The sequence below is a fragment of the Orbicella franksi genome, chromosome 15 (assembly GCF_964199315.1).
Source record: "Orbicella franksi chromosome 15, jaOrbFran1.1, whole genome shotgun sequence".
In the NCBI taxonomy this organism is placed as follows: domain Eukaryota; kingdom Metazoa; phylum Cnidaria; class Anthozoa; order Scleractinia; family Merulinidae; genus Orbicella; species Orbicella franksi.
The window spans coordinates 17,260,999-17,276,950 of NC_138159.1; the positions used below are offsets into that span (position 1 = coordinate 17,260,999).

The 15,952-nt window shown below is 42.4% G+C and overlaps 1 protein-coding gene across 1 annotated transcript; it reads left to right on the forward strand.

Annotated features, from left to right (window-relative positions):
- Positions 1–6,093: 6,093 nt before the first annotated feature.
- Positions 6,094–15,805, forward strand: LOC145469114 (uncharacterized). Its single transcript, XM_081452791.1, has 3 exons — positions 6,094–7,114; positions 9,183–9,712; positions 11,140–15,805. Exons 2-3 carry the CDS (start codon positions 9,218–9,220, stop codon positions 12,484–12,486), a joined length of 1,842 nt encoding a protein of 613 aa, XP_081308917.1. The 5' UTR covers positions 6,094–7,114; positions 9,183–9,217; the 3' UTR covers positions 12,487–15,805.
- Positions 15,806–15,952: the final 147 nt, after the last annotated feature.

Sequence of the window (15,952 nt, forward strand, 5' to 3'; positions counted from 1 at the left end):
CGAAGGCAAACAAAGCAAGCCGAAAAACTACATAACCTACTTAGACGCGAACAACCTTTACGGCTGGGCGATGAGCCTGCCATTGCCAAAAAGCGGCTTCGAGTGGAAGCGCGCGATGCCCACAGAAGAGCAAATAATGAAGATGAAAGAAAGCTCCAAGAAAGGGTGGATACTGGAGGTAGACCTCGAGTATCCAGAAGAGCTGCATGAGGAGAACAACAGCTACCCGCTCGCGCCAGAGAAAAAGGCGATAACCCCCAAGCAGATGTCGGAATACCAAAAGCGGCTGATGGCGGAACTAAATCTAGACCCTCTAACTGGTGCTGACGTTGGAAGACAAAGAAAAGTACGTGCTCCACTACAGAAACCTGCAGTTCTACCTCAGACAGGGCATGCGCCTGAAAAAGGTGCACAGGGCGATCGAGTTCGACCAAGAGCCCTGGATGGAGCCGTACATCCTGATGAACACAGAGTTCCAGAAGCAGGCGAAAAGCGACTTCGAGACCAACTTTTACAAGCTGATGAACAACTCCGTGTTCAGCAAAACGATAGAAAACCTGAGGAACCGCGTGGATGTGAAAATCGTGCGGAGCTGGGAGACAGACAAGATACGAAAATTGGTAGCCGCCCCTTTATTTGCCGGGTATGACATCTTTGGAAACGACCTGGCAGGAATCCACCACTCCACATACACAAAAGCATGCTGGTCTTGAACAAATCCGTGTACACAGGCATGACAACCCTCGACAACAGCAAGATCTTGATGTATAACTTCTTTTATAATATTTTGAAACCCAAGTACGGCCCGAAGTGCGAGCTAATCTACACCGACACAGACAGCGTGCTCTTGGACATCCAGACGGGAGACGTGTACAAAGACATGGCACAAGACATTGGCTTGTTTGACACGAGTAACTACCCCAAAGACCACCCGCTGTACAGTGTCCAAAGCAAAAAGGTTCTGGGCAAGATGAAAGACGAGTGTGAGGTAAGGGTGATTGAGGAAACAGTTGCCACAAGACCAAAAATGTATTCAGTCATGGAACAAAAAAATATCAAGAAAGCCAAGGGCGTGAAAAAGAACTTGGTAGAAATAGAGATCAGGCACGAGAAGTACAAAGAAGCGCTCTTCGAGAAAAAGCAATTCTGGCACGGGATGAACATTCTTCGCAGCGGGGACCACAAGATATACAGCATGCGTTTGAATAAGGTTTCACTTTCACCATTTGATAAAAAGCGCTGGATTGCCGAAGACGGCGTGAACACGCTGGCATATGGGCACAAAGACATCATGAATCAGTAGGCGGAAGCTATGTGTTTGGCGGCACAACCAACAGCTCTTCACGAATAAAGCCGCGCTTAGCCCCGTCAGCCAAATAGATGACAGGCTCATTCGGTTTGGCTACAGCTCTTTGTATATTGTATTGTATTCAGTCATGGAACAAAAAAATATCAAGAAAGCCAAGGGCGTGAAAAAGAACTTGGTAGAAATAGAGATCAGGCACGAGCAGTGCAAAGAAGCGCTCTTCGAGAAAAAGCAATTCTGGCACGGGATGAACATTCTTCGCAGCGGGGACCACAAGATATACAGCATGCGTTTGAATAAGGTTTCACTTTCACCATTTGATAAAAAGCGCTGGATTGCCGAAGACGGCGTGAACACGCTGGCATATGGGCACAAAGACATCATGAATCAGTAGGCGGAAGCTATGTGTTTGGCGGCACAACCAACAGCTCTTCACGAATAAAGCCGCGCTTAGCCCCGTCAGCCAAATAGATGACAGGCTCATTCGGTTTGGCTACAGCTCTTTGTATATTGTAAACATTTAAAGACCAGATTGGGTCTGTGGCTCTTCCCCCCCCCCCCCCCCTTCAAGTTCACCGGGCTGATACAAATATCTTACATTGATAGTAGGGGGGAGCTTTTTTCTTTCAACAGGCCTGGAATACTTAGTGGAGGGTTTAGAGGTGACAGTCTTCTCTTTGATAGCGGCAGCTGGTTTTTCCCCGATAAGACTAGTCACTCATTGTTCAGAGCGGCAACAACGTCGGGAAGCCTTTTGACCCACGCAGTCGACCCCTGGCCCGCAGGTAGGAGTATTTCCACAGTATACTGATGGCCGAACAAGCGCTCGGCAAGCGTGCGGTTCAAACGCTCAACGATGGCTTGGTCTCTATGAATTTCAGTGCGTCCGCGGCGAATATAGGTTTTGTGATTTTCCATTTCTTTGGACACACTCCCCATAAACTCGCGGCCAGGGTCAACCTGCAGCATATTCGGCCAAGTCAAAGGGCTGCACTTTTAAATATACTGAAAGGCCTTCGCAACTTCAGCAGAGTCTTTCGAGGTCAGAGGCTCAGCTTCTTTATAACGGCTGGCGACGTCAACAACAGTCAGCGCGTATTTATAGACTTTGCGGCCACGCGGAAGCCTGTCGTGTCGTAAAAAAAGAAGGCCTGCTTGATGGACCGAGTTAAGCGACGAGACGTCGAATTTTTGACGGGGAGTGTAGCGTGGCGCAGGGAGATAGATCTGCCAGAGAGCTTGTTTGATTAGCCACTGCTTGGCCGTTTTTTCGGGAACTTTCGCGGCTTCTGCTAATTTTTTGATGGCAGAGATCCCTTCCCAGTAGCCCTGAGGGCTGTAGTAGACTTTGGAGAGCTTGGTGTCCATTATTTTACACCCGCGAAAGTTTAAAGAAAACGAAACGCGGCATAGCCGAGCGCGAGCGCGCTGACGCCAACAAAGAGCAACTCGCCCTGTTTCTGCAGCTCACTTGGCTGATAGAAGTCAGAGAACTGGGGTTCATTGGGAGCCGTGATTCGCTGGTCCGGGTACGCCTTGTTGTAGAGTTTGAACGCGTAATCGGTGTTCGTGAAGTTCTGCTTCGCCTGTTCTTTGATTTCTCTGTTGGTTTCGATCCAGTCAAGAAGCTTGGTGCGGTCGCGCGTGTATTTGGCTTGAGCGGCCTGATAAGCTTCAAGTATTTAGCGAGATAGTTGCCGCCAGTGAAAGCAGCGGCGTTAAGAATTGCGCCTCCGAGCATCATTGCAATGCTGGCCATTGTATAGCAACAAGCTTACTTTTTTCAATTCGTCGGAAGAATCTTCTGGTCTTCGAGATGCTGTTTCAGCGCGACGCTGCCCGCCATGACAGCGGTGAATTTACATAGCTCGTGACGTTGCTGCTGGGGTCAGCGGTCATGTTTTCTCTAACCACCTTTTTAGCAATCCAGCCGATGCCGGCGGCCAAGCCGGTCAGAGTTGCGGCATCCATGATCGTTTTAACGAGCTTGTTGTCAGACATACCTATAAGACACGTTTTTTTTTTTAATTAAAAAAATTAATCTATCGGATCCTGACAGACCATACATTCTTCTTCTTTCAAATCAGAATTGTCGCCTGAGCAATATTCAAAACAATCCTCGCACAATCGTCTTTCTTCTGAGACAGGCTCTTTCCAGGTGACGCGCTTTTCTTCGGCGAACGGCGTAGAAATGAGATGGTGGACCGTTGTGAAAACCTTTTTGTTGAAATTGAACCAAGGCACCCCTATTCCAAAAAGGGCAGCGGTGCTGATGAAAACTTGCTGGACGTCAAAGTTGGGTTTCATTGTTGTATATATTGTCTGAAAATTCAAAAATGAAATTGGTTTATTCATCACCTTCTGAAACTTCATCATACACAGCGCAATAATCGCAAAGGTTATTGTATGATGAGCATTCTTAACAACTACAAATCTTGCACATATTTGTCCCCCAACCAGCAAAAAAGTATAAGAAAGATGTTCGGCTGCATTGTTTTGCGTATATATCAAAGATGAGAAAAAAGTTTAATCTATTAGTGCGGATTCCTTTTCTTTGACGGGGTATATCATCCACAGGCTGAGGCGGCGGAGTCTCCACAGGTGGAGTCTGCGGCGTGAAAACTCTTTTTATCTCTTCGCGTTTGTAGTAGATTTCGATAATTGAAACGAAAATGCTGATGACACTCAGCCATTGTGTGGTGGTGAGAACATTTCTTGTTTCTTCGCGTGGATCAGCCACAGGTTTTGTTTCCGCTTTGTCAGTTTCAATTATGACAGTGGCTTCAGCTGCAGCTTTTTTCTGCGCCTCGCGAGCAATTCTTGTTCTCTCAGCGACAGCCTTGCCAGCAGCCACTCGTTTTGGGTTTTTTGCTGGTTTAGTGGTCGGAATTTTTGAAGTCACCTGTTGCGTTTCTTGAGTCGAAGAGTCGGTAGGCGTTTGCGTGTCTGTAGCACCCGACATTGCGCATATTTACTGAACAAAAATATTTAATTCACCAATTGCTCATCAATGCTAACCAATTGCTCAGCTTCGGCTTGCTTAGCACTGAAATCGATATGTTTCATTGTGATCAGTGCTGTATCAGCTACAGCTAGCAGCCGCCCACATCTCAACGCAAGACTTCCGACAAAGGTAGACAACTCTTTGGTAATGACGTAATCTTTTTTGAGATCATTCTGCAGAGCTTCAACGTCTTTAATCGACAATGGCTTGAGGCCATCGTGTGAAAGCTCGCCGGCGTAGTCTTCAAAGATAGAGGGTTCCCAATAGGTCTGGTGGGATGCGGGATTTGGCTTTTTTTCGCCGTGATATTTGGGATTTGAGCTGAAAACAGAGGCGGGAAGCGGGAATTACAATTACGAGCGGGAGCGGGATTTCATGTTTTTATGGGGTTGGGATGCGGGATTTGCGAGGGGAACAGAGCGGGATACGGGATTTCAATTCTTACGTGACCTCATAAATTAATTGTTATTGACCAGTGGAAAAACCACAAACTGGCAGAAACGACCCGTATAGCTGTGTCAGGTTTCAAGTAATGAATAGCAGCCGCTCTGTACCCTGTCAGGTTCTGTCAAACGTATCGTCCATTTCCATCATTTTCGATGCTTGCGTCTGTAATCTTGACATCCTGATCCTTTCTAGTTTTTCTAGTCTTTCGACCTTTTCCAAAGCGCTTGGCTTGTTTTGGCCAGGATGGCCACACCGTATGGCTGTGATAGTGATTTACCGAACGAAGTATGCGACATTACAAATTGCGTCACCATATATTAGACCCTAATACGAAAAGGATGTGCGAGCAGGAATGCCTTCATTCGGAAAGAAAAGCTCTGAGCCCAGATTTTAAGTAAAGTGAAGACGCTGAAAGCTTTGAAAGAAACTGTCAAGTGTGTTTACGGGCCATCTCTTGAATACGGGAATGAACAATCTTTTTCTTTCACTGATACGTGGACAAAAGGAAACAAAACAGTAAACCGTTTACAGAAAGAAACGTTATAATCATTTGTGCTTACTTATCTACTACCCATTGAATTCTTTTGTGATCTTGCATGCAATATCTTGTTTTAAAAAGTTTGTGTGAATAATTAAATAAATTATTAATTTAAAAAATTAATAATTAACGCAGAAACGTCCTTGAAAAGCAGGCGGGAGCGGGATTTCCAGGCAAAAAAGGGCGGGATGGTGGGATTAACAGGAAAAAATGGACGGGAAAGCGGGATCTGAGAACCCTCTTGTGGACCCTCAAGATAGCCTTCGTGGTCTTCGTCGACGGAGTGTAAAACAGCACGATCGCCGCCACATTCTCTCGGAAAGGCTTCGCGATGCTGGAGAGCTGCTGGGTCAGCACCCACACACTGATGCCGGCGTGGTGAGCGGAAAAGCCGAGCTTGACCAGCTCACCGGTCCGCCCTTTCACGTCTTTCGAGGCCGTACAGTCATCAAGGACTATAAGAGCGTTGGCGCCTTCTAAAAACATAACCACTTTCAACCAAAATTCAACCATGTGCTGCTCGCAGATGATGACAAACAACCGCGGGTCTCTCTGAGCGAAGCGGAAAAAGGTCTCATTGAAAGCGAATGTCGGGCAGATGAGCGCGACGTAATCGAATTTGCCGCAGAAAGGGCCGCAGAGCTGGTTCACGAGAAACTGCGTCTTGTCCGAGTTGGTCGGCTCCACGATTAGTGCGTTGAACGGAATATTGCGAAGGTCCATGTTTTAATATTGATTGCACAGATTCTAGCTGTCTGCCCATTATGTTGAACTGAGAGTCGGAGATCACCAAGGCCTCGCAGTTGACATTGCCCGAGCCGGTGGCGGACCGCTCGAGCTCCAGCTGGACGCCGTCTGTGGCGTTTACCAGGCGCGTGCCGCTGTCGTACATGGTCCGGTCCGCCATGGACCGCAGATCGATCAGCAGCTCGAACCTGTCCCCAGCGAGGAAAAGCTTCAGATTCAGGTGCTCGGTTTTGTTTTTTTCTTTTGTTCGACGACTCTGAAGTTGACTACGACAAAATATTAAGCGGAGACGACGATTTATTTTTTTCAGCGTAGCTAGTTGTTATATGCGAAGAAATTTAAATCGAGTTTGCGAGTACTTTAAAAGTACGATACCACTGTATTTTCAAGACGAATTCAAGAGTCATTTTCGAACGACGAGAGAAACTTGCGAGCTGTTTACCCGCGAGGTCATGCCAACAGGAAGAATACCACTTGGTAACGGATCTGTGCGAGCTGCGATCTCACCTACAAAACAAGTCTTAGCCTTCCTGTGGAGTATGGCTAACCAAGAGCCCACTCGAGCAGTGGAAGCCATGTTGACCGCATGCCAATTCAGGCCTCGGAGAAACTGGGCTCGAGCATTCCTACTTTTCGAAATATTGGGACAACGTCGCGAGGTACACACAAAATTCCGAAATGAGATTCCGGAAAATCTCCTTTCCATTCGCTCACCACCCGGAATTTCCGGAATTTTTGGTCGACTGGAAAGCGGCCCCTGCGTGCTACACGACTCTGGCACAACAGCAATTCAAACGTCGTGCTTCTGTCGCGCCAAAATAAATTAATAAATTATGTTAATATACTTTGGCGAGATTGCGTTCCCTCGGGGAGTTAGGAGGAGAATTGTAACGCGACTTCAGTAAACCCTGAATTTGATTCGACTCTGGCACGACGTCTGAATCAGAGTTGATTTCCTGCCTACTACAGTCGAACCAAATTGCGATTTAGTTCAGCAAGGCAGAAGCACGACGTCTGATCTGGGCCGAAGAGTTTCATGAAACGAGCGACTTCTCAGTGAGGCAGTGTTGAGGTAAGCTGCCAACTAATCTAATGAACGAGATTGGAGAACTTCCACTAACAATCAGTATGTGTCCATAACACTGGTACATGGCTTAAAAGCGAGTGGACTGAACGTTACAGAGGCGGAAGTATGCGACTCGCTTAACTTCCTAGCATCCACAGTACTCTCTTCAGTATTTTATTCTTAACATCTGTAACACAGCAAATTAGAGATTAGTAATGACGTTAACATTTCATAAGATTCCCTAGTCACATGTCAACCATGTTCAACTACGTTACAACAAACTCAGTCGCCACCGGTGGCAATTTGACTTAAGCGTTATGTTTAGCCTCTCGTATGAAACTAATCCATCAAATGAAAGCTTAGTTGTAGTAAGTGTATTGTAGTGAGTAGCTATTCATTGTTGTTACACCAGACAATGCAATTTCTTTTACTTATTCCCTTGCAGAACAAATATCAAACAGTTTGCATTGTTTCCAAGGGCCCAAATTTTTCAATTCTCTAAATATAGAAATCCAAAATGTTGGCCCACTTTCCCTGTTTCAGTCTCAATTGAGAACATAACTTCAAAGTTGACTCCCTTCTGATTCTTTTTTTTCTCACTTTTCTCATGCGGCTTAGGTATATGTCTGTTTGAGTGCTTGCTATATTTTGAACCTTAACCATGCTATATAAGTCATACTCCACTTTTGTAAAATACAAGAAACCTGTATAGTTTGCGTAAGTCTCTTGGTTTCTCTATGGGTTTCCTTGCCACATGTTAAATTTTCAGTTATATTAATGTATGTATAATATGTTTAATTTATACTGATGTGTTATAATTACAATGTACAACCTAGCAGTATGCAGGATGCCTGTCAAATATGAACTCAGTTAAATGACCTTGCTCTCCATGAGTTCTTGTAGCTCAGTGGATAGAGTGCCTGCCCGGTGTTTGGGAGGTCATGGGTTCGATTCCTGTCGGGGAGTCAGAATTTTTTCTTTGTCCCACGCTTGTGTCATGTTGATAAATTCACCTTTCACAATTACAAAATAGTTAAAATAACCAAATAAATAAAACAAATAGAATTACAAATTATGTAAAAATCAAATTATTAGTCAGGAGAAGTTTGAGCAGAATAGAGAGTATTATCAACTGAAGGTAGTTTTAGTAAAATCAAGTGCTAGGTCCAAGATAACTCTTAATGACCAAGGCTGATAGGAAAAATATTTTTAATTTGTTCAATGCTCTTAAGGAATATTTTATTGCAGCTGTTTATGTTTTAACAATTAGGCCCTGTTTGCACTGCACCGAAAAATTTAATTTGGTATTTGCAAAAAAACTGAAAATTTTGTAACAACGAATATTTTGTTATTGTAATAACGGCTGCACTTGAGACATGCGAATTATTTGTGTAACCACAAATGTCGATCAATCAAAATAGATACCAAGATTTTGTGACGGTGCATTTCCTTTTTTGTTGTTTCTGGTCGAGGACTGATCGCAAAGCGAAATGCCCCCGTGAAATGTTTTACTCGCCGTTCTTTGCTGTTTGCTTACCATGCAAAACCTGATTGTGGCCAGTCAACAATTACTTCAAGGATTCAGCTTTTATGGATCATGGAGACTTTAACTCAGCTTTGAAATTGTAACTTCCCTGAAGCCTTTTTCTGTAGACATTTGAGAATGGGGAGAGAGTCATTTGAAAACTTACTAATGCTACGTTCAATTACGAAATATGATGACCAGTTGAAGGGTATCTGTCAAGGAACAATAGATTTTCTTGCCCGACAAAAAATTGTAAGCCTTCAAAGCTAGTTGATGGCATCTTTGAAGTTTGGTGGCACTTGTGAAAATTTTGGTGGGTCTGAAAAATCGTTTGCACTGAAAATGGTTTGGTGTTGACAGATTTTTTTGCAAAACAAACAAAATTTTGTGTAGTGCAAACAGGCCCTAAATTACTTTGTTTAAACAATATTGTCAGTATTTTAACTGCCCAGAGGATTTGTTTTTGGTATAAGATTTAGCATATGGCTTTCACACATATTTTTCTTTGCTAATGATGGTCAATCATTTTATTCTCTTTTTCTTTTGCAGAGAAGTGCAACTACAAAGGAAAGCAGTAAGGATCAATGTATGACAGGATGGTACATGCCCACATGGCCTGTCCATTGAAGTTCACGCTTCTCTTTGTTATCAAATTCTGCATTTTTGGTGGTCTGGAATGTGCCAACAACACAGATGTTATCAGCCATTGCATTGATAACCATCCATGTATTGGTACTTATAAAGAGATTTATAATGACTTAGAGTACAACAGCTTTAACATTCGATCAGCATTGTATCCAGTAATGAGGCCTTCATCTGTACGTGTGTTTGTGAATGTGTTTGTGAATGTGTATGGACCTGATGGAACACAAAATCCTAGATCAAATGCAGTCAAATACACTTGGAGTACAAACTGCCTGTTTGTTGCATTACCTGCAGCAGTTCTGCAGGTCATGTCCCTTGGTTCAATATTAGTGGATCCTCGTACACAGCATCTAAATATAACCCTACGATCCTTTTTTTGCTGTAAAGTTTCTGAGGACAGAAGAGAAAAGATGATTAAGAATGTTATAGCTGAGGTGAGTTTAAATCTGCCAATGGATGTGAGTTTCCTTGCTTTATCTGAGAACTCTACAGTTAAGGTATAAGAACTCCTGGTTTGTATATTTGACTATAATTATGACTCAAAGAGTTTCTGAGTAAATGAATTTTTAAATGAACAGAAAAGGTCACTTAAAAGAAAAGACACATCCTTACACAGAACAATATAGAGCCTTGACAAGCCTTAAAGTGGACCTGCAGATGTTATTTCTGAAGTTTAATCCTTGTGAAATGGGGTGCACACTTGGATTAGTAGATTGGAACTTCTTTTGTGTAAATTTATTTGAAACCATTCGAAAAGACATCTCAACAATAACCAGCACACAGCATTGAATGGGCCAAAATGCAAGTGAGTACATTACTTAAATTAAAACGTTCAGCTGCTATAAATTATAACACTGCTAAAAACATAGACACCCTACACTTGCAAGAGTTATTTTTTTGGATGGGCAAGTTGAAAATGGACACTTCGTAACTGATGTTTGCATTTTTGTAAAAGAAAACTTGAGAATCTACGTTCGAAAGATTTCAGTGGAAATAAAATCAGATGGAGAACACAAAGAACAATTTATCTGAGACAAATTCAGACTCACTTATTTTATGGTTTATTGCCACTGGTGTCTGGTGCCACGCTTCCTGTAATCTCCTTCACAGCTGAGACCAAACAAGAGCCTTACTTTGGTTCCCTCGTCAGAGACAAAATCAAAATCATTCAGTTACAGCTACTTGCCTCAAAAGTATTCTTCCACATAATTTTGCAGTGACAAGCAAATCAAAACTCTAAATTTATCTCCAATAGCCTCCAACCAAAACAATTTATGGTCTCTGTACTTCAACTAAGTGACCATGTATTGGACAACAAGAAAACTATCATATTTCAATGACTTTCACGTGGGTATAACGTGGGCTCCTTATTTGGTAGTTGTCTATCTGGACTTTGCCCAGTGTGTGCGGAATAACTGAAAAAGAACTGTAATGCTGCAGACTTCAAATGCAATAGATCAGCTTTTCAACATGTGATTTGTGTGATGCAGAACATAGCAATAGATAGAGCACCTTACATGTACCACAGGCTTCCTCCGAATGTGTAGACCATTGGAATATCAGAAAAAATCACTTTGTGTGATTTTCATTTTTGAGAATATTCAAGCAGCTTTTCGACAAAACTGTTAATCCTTAAACCCCCAGAAGTGATTAACATGTAACTTCTCCCTATAATATCCATACATTATCCAGCAAACAGGTAATGAGAACACTCAAACTTATCAAGTGGTTTTTATCTTGATCTAACACCAAATTCTCATAACTAAGGAAAATGTATAGCTGTTAGAAGGGAGAAAGAGTTAACAGACTTGTGTACATTGCACTCATTATGATATTCCTATGTATGTTGTCTAATTTATAGCTTGAAGACTTGGCGGTGAGTCCAACAATACCAGATCCAAGGCTGAACACAGCTGAATGTGTCATAGAGGGTCATGAGTCAAACATACAGGATACAGGACGCAGTGGTTTTATTTATGCAATGTTAATCTGCACTTTTATTTCTGTCATACTACTTGGTCCATTACTAGCCTTCTTCATCTTGGGGTTTTTGACAAATTATGAAAATCGTTGTCTTCAGAACGCAAAGCCTATAGTTCATGCAACAGATGTCATTGCTGTTGTCATGCTGTTGATAGATTTTGTAATTATTCCCTACTATTTTAGTAAAAGTTGTGAAACAGGGCTACCTATGATATTTATTGTAGTAATAATTCTGGAGGGTCCTCTAATTATCTTAGTTATAAATTTATACAAGTACATCCAAGGTAAACTGGATAACCAAGGCACTCAGGGAGGTAATAGGGGTAACCAGGGTACTCAGGGAGGCAGCAGAGGTAACCAGGGCACTGAGGGAGGCAACGGGGGTAACCAGGGCACTGAGGGAGGCAATGGGGGTAACCAGGGTACTCAGGGAGGCAACAGGGGTAACCAGGGCTCTAAGGGAGGCTATGGAGGTAACCAGGGCACTGAGGGAGGTAACGGGAGTAACCAGGGCACTGAAGGAGGCAAAGGGGGTAAACAGGGTACTCAGGGAGGCAATAGGGATAACCAGGGTACTCAGGGAGGCAACAGAGGTAACCAGGGCACTGAGGGAGGCAACGGGGGTAAACAGGGCACTCAGGGTTGCAAACAAGCAACAAGAAAAAGGATCGTGGCAGAGGTCAGGAGATCAATCTATTTCATATGGGTACATTTAGTCCTAAACCATCTTTTCTGGCTCGTAATAGGCATAATGATAACCCCAACCTGGGGCTTAACTGTTTTACTGGTAATATGTGTATTTATCATTGTCTCTTTTTTTGTGGTGTACCGTGTTTTCAAAGTAATTCATGCCGGTGGTCAGCGTCTTCAAGCGGGTCTATTCTCTGGGGTTTGTTTTGTTGGCTTTTGTTGCGCTGTTGTTGTTCCAGTAATAGCAGGCAACTCATTCTATGGAAGGGAAACTGCAGATAGTGTCCTAAAGGTAGTGCTTTTGTATATTATCACTGGCTTGGTTCCAAAGATAATACAGTTTTATGATTCCCAATCCTCTAACGAGGGTGGAACTCCTGTGCAAAATGTCCCAACTACCCAAAATTCTTCCGCTTCCACTGCCTCTGCCTCAGGGTCCACCTGTTACAGAGAAGCTGATAATGATTTAGAGCTCCACGAAATAGAAACACAAGGAGAAGAGCGAAGCCGTTTGCTCATGAACACGTCAAGATAGACGTAGGCTTGATCACTACCGCTGCTTTTAGGGAAATGAGCCTGCCTTCCTTCCTTGGGAGGATTGAAGGCCAAACCCGAGATAACCGTGGACAGAAATCAAGGTCGGGATAGACTAAGCTTCAACTATACATGCGCATCTTACAGAAAAAGATGCTTTTCTTCCTCAGCCGTGTAATAGCTAGCTAAGTTAGCTTAGGTTAACCACTGCTACTGAGAATCATCTGAATGTTATGAATTAGGCAAACTGAAGATTTCTGAGAGCTGAAAACAAATCAGCTACGCAGAAAATATCAATTGATGTAATCTGAGCCAACTGTAAGCTACCTACAGTGGGTTAATCTTGGCCAACTGTATGATCACCTAGTCTACTCACAGTTCTGCTGTAGTGATCAGGCTGTTATGGTAAAACCTTGAATTAGTGCCAACAACATTGAATTGAAACTCGGGCATGTATGGTTATTTTTTCTTGTAAAACAGTATTTGAAAATAAATAAGAACTTGATAGGCTATGTAAGTTATGTTAGAGTTGTAAAGTACATACTGTAAGTAACAGCAGTTTTTAGAGTGATGTAAGTAAGCTACTTATTAAGTAATATGATAGTTGAACTATAGCAAATTACAACCCACCATTAATTCTCATGCGATTCTATAGCCTACTTTACATCACGTGGTGCAAAATCACCGGACAGTTATCATAGATCTGAACTGCGGTTAAAGAAATAGGTATCAGAGCGATCTTCGCAGTAATGAACACTACTTAAGCAGTCAGGGCCGTAGCTAGTAACAGACAAACCGAGGCACTTGCCTCAGTCGTTTCTTGCGTTTTCGGTGTTTATAGTCATCATTAACACCCTAAATGTACTTAGGAAGGTAATCTAACCACGGACATTGCGGCATTCATAATTTTGCGTTGACATTGCCACGGTCATTTTTTTTTCTGGCTACGGCCCTGGCAGTAGTGAATATAAGGCCTAAAAAAATTCAGGCCTGTACGGTATTCGAACCCGTATATTCACAAACGTTGACCCGTCACCTCACGGGTTTATTACGAACCAACATAATGACCAGCTCCCAGTTGGCTTGTTAGCTCAGCTGGTAGAGCACTGCACCGGTATCGCAGAGGTCATGGGTTCGAATCTCGTACAGGCCTGAATTTTTTTCAGGCCTTATATTCACTACTGTTTAAGTAGTGTTCATTTATACTGCGAAGATCGCTGTCATACTTAAAATGCAGGTTGTTTACACGGAATTGATACGTAATGGGGTTAAGTCCAACGTAGCTAAAAGCGAATTTGATTGGTAGAAGACGTCAAAGCAGGTGGGAATTGCGTGGAAAATTGGCAAATTTCTAGCATGTAGTTCCATGTGGAATTTTTGGATTATGTCGTTAAATTTAGGTTGTTTACTAGAAAATGTCATTTAATCGGAGAAAGTCCAATCAATAATGACAAGTTAACTCGTAATTATAGCGGGAAAACACCCTTCAAACACGAGATGTAATTCACGGAGAACTTTAAGAGTCAAAGAAACGGATATTCAACATGGCATTCGACGGGGAAAATAACTACAACTTGCTGATCCTTTCAACTTTAGCCAAACGAAAAACCATGCACAAGGTAAAAAGAAGATTATCGATCAAGTATGTTTTGATGCAAATGCCTTGTGCAAATTTTACCGAATTAAGCAAAACTAGCCCTTCCAAAAGAAATGATCCAGTGATAATCTAACTTGCGGCATGTGGGTTGCAAGTGAAGGAGCGGTAAACAAACCACTTTTTTAAGCTATCAAATGGTAAAAAAGTTCCCTACCTACCTTTCTAGTCCCGACAGAAAATGACGACGAGGTTCTCACGAAGTACATGGACCATTTAACTGGTCAAATGAGATCACAGTTCTTTGTGTGTTATTCTTTGTATGCGTAAATGTTGGGTTGATTCCATTGCAGCATTTTTTGACCTTAAAAATATTTGTTTTACCCAGTGCTGCGATCTTACTGGTGCGAGCTACAAACCGCAAATATTTGTTTTACTCCAATGTGGCGATCTAATTGGTGCGAGCAACACACCACTTGCACTATTTTCACTTTTTTTATTTATAATATTAAAAAATAACTCAAAAATGTACTTTAAAGCAGCCTTTGACGAAAAAATCCCTTGTGAATCAAAATTCTTTCGTAAAAAAAGAACACAGGTGCAACGAAGGGGGAAAAATAATAATACCTTGGAGCAGGAGCTCCTGCTTGGAGTCAAGACAACCTAAATTCACAGTTAGTAGCGTTAATTTCGTGTGGATAAGGGGATAAACTAAGAACTCTAAGAATAAAGCCAGGATCCGAGCCAGGATCTGAGCCCGGATACGAGCTAGGATCCGTGCTAGGATTCACCCTTCCCGGACCCTTTCCGCGCCTTTAGTTTTTCCGGCCATTTTGATCACGTGATCAGAACCCAAAATATAGAACCAACGTGTTCGCTACCGACTTGCAAGTAGAATTAAAAGCAATTCGGCTTCCCCACGTCAATTTTGACACAGGGCACAGGCACAGTGTCGAATTTGTAAAGCCCGCGAGTGTATACATTTTTTTTTTTTTATTTAGATAAATGAAAAATAGTTTCAGGCGAGTGAAAATCTTCGTTTGAATAAAAAACCATTTTATGTCAACATCCACGACCATCCAGGAACACTGAAAGTTTTTTTGATTAACTTAGTAGACTTACTAGTCAATTTCTTTTTCATAATTGTAAGGCCCGGTTCTTTCATCGCATTTCTGCCGTGTCGAATTCAATTCAATTAAGTGTGAACTTAACATTTACACCAAATGGAGGTTCAACTTCTTTATCATGTGGCAAACACGCAAGATGGAATCAATCTTCAAGCACACACCCGTCACACCTCATTTACAAAGGCAAGTGTACTTGTGGACAAACATACATTGGCGAAACAGCACGCAAGCTCAGAGATTCGTGTCAATGAACATTCAGATGTTAATAAGCAGTCAGAGCCAGCCAAGCACATCAGAAAACACCCTAACCACAAGTTCACGTGGGAAGTTTTAACCACTGGCCATTCATGGCTAAAAAGGAGAATAAAAGAAGCGTTCTACATCGCACGCTTCCGTCCAGAACTAAACGAACAAGTGCAATCACTAGACCTCACCTTGCTCCCCATGGGAACAGGTAGTACATAACTGGCGTTACCTGAACTAAAAGAACACTGAGCGTATGCAGATTGTTTCACTCTGATGATGATCAAACAGATCGAAAACGTTTAGACTCATAATTTTAACAGCTTTTTACCTTAAAGTTTTATATTTTACTTTTATCGGCGAAATGTATATAAAATGATCATAATTTTTAATATAATCGAAATAATAAAAAGTGGGATTTTTTTAAAACTTTTTTTTTTATATTCGACCTCGGTAGGTGAGTTATCGCATGAATTTCTTGTCAGAAGAAGGTAATCCATTGT

Excerpts from the sequence above, each read along its gene's own strand:
- LOC145469114 (XM_081452791.1), top strand. The coding sequence starts at position 9,218 with ATGTATGACAGGATGGTACATGCCCACATGGCCTGTCCATTGAAGTTC. Across the intron at positions 9,713-11,139 it reads TTAAGAATGTTATAGCTGAG|CTTGAAGACTTGGCGGTGAG; the intron begins GTGAGTTTAAAT and ends TCTAATTTATAG.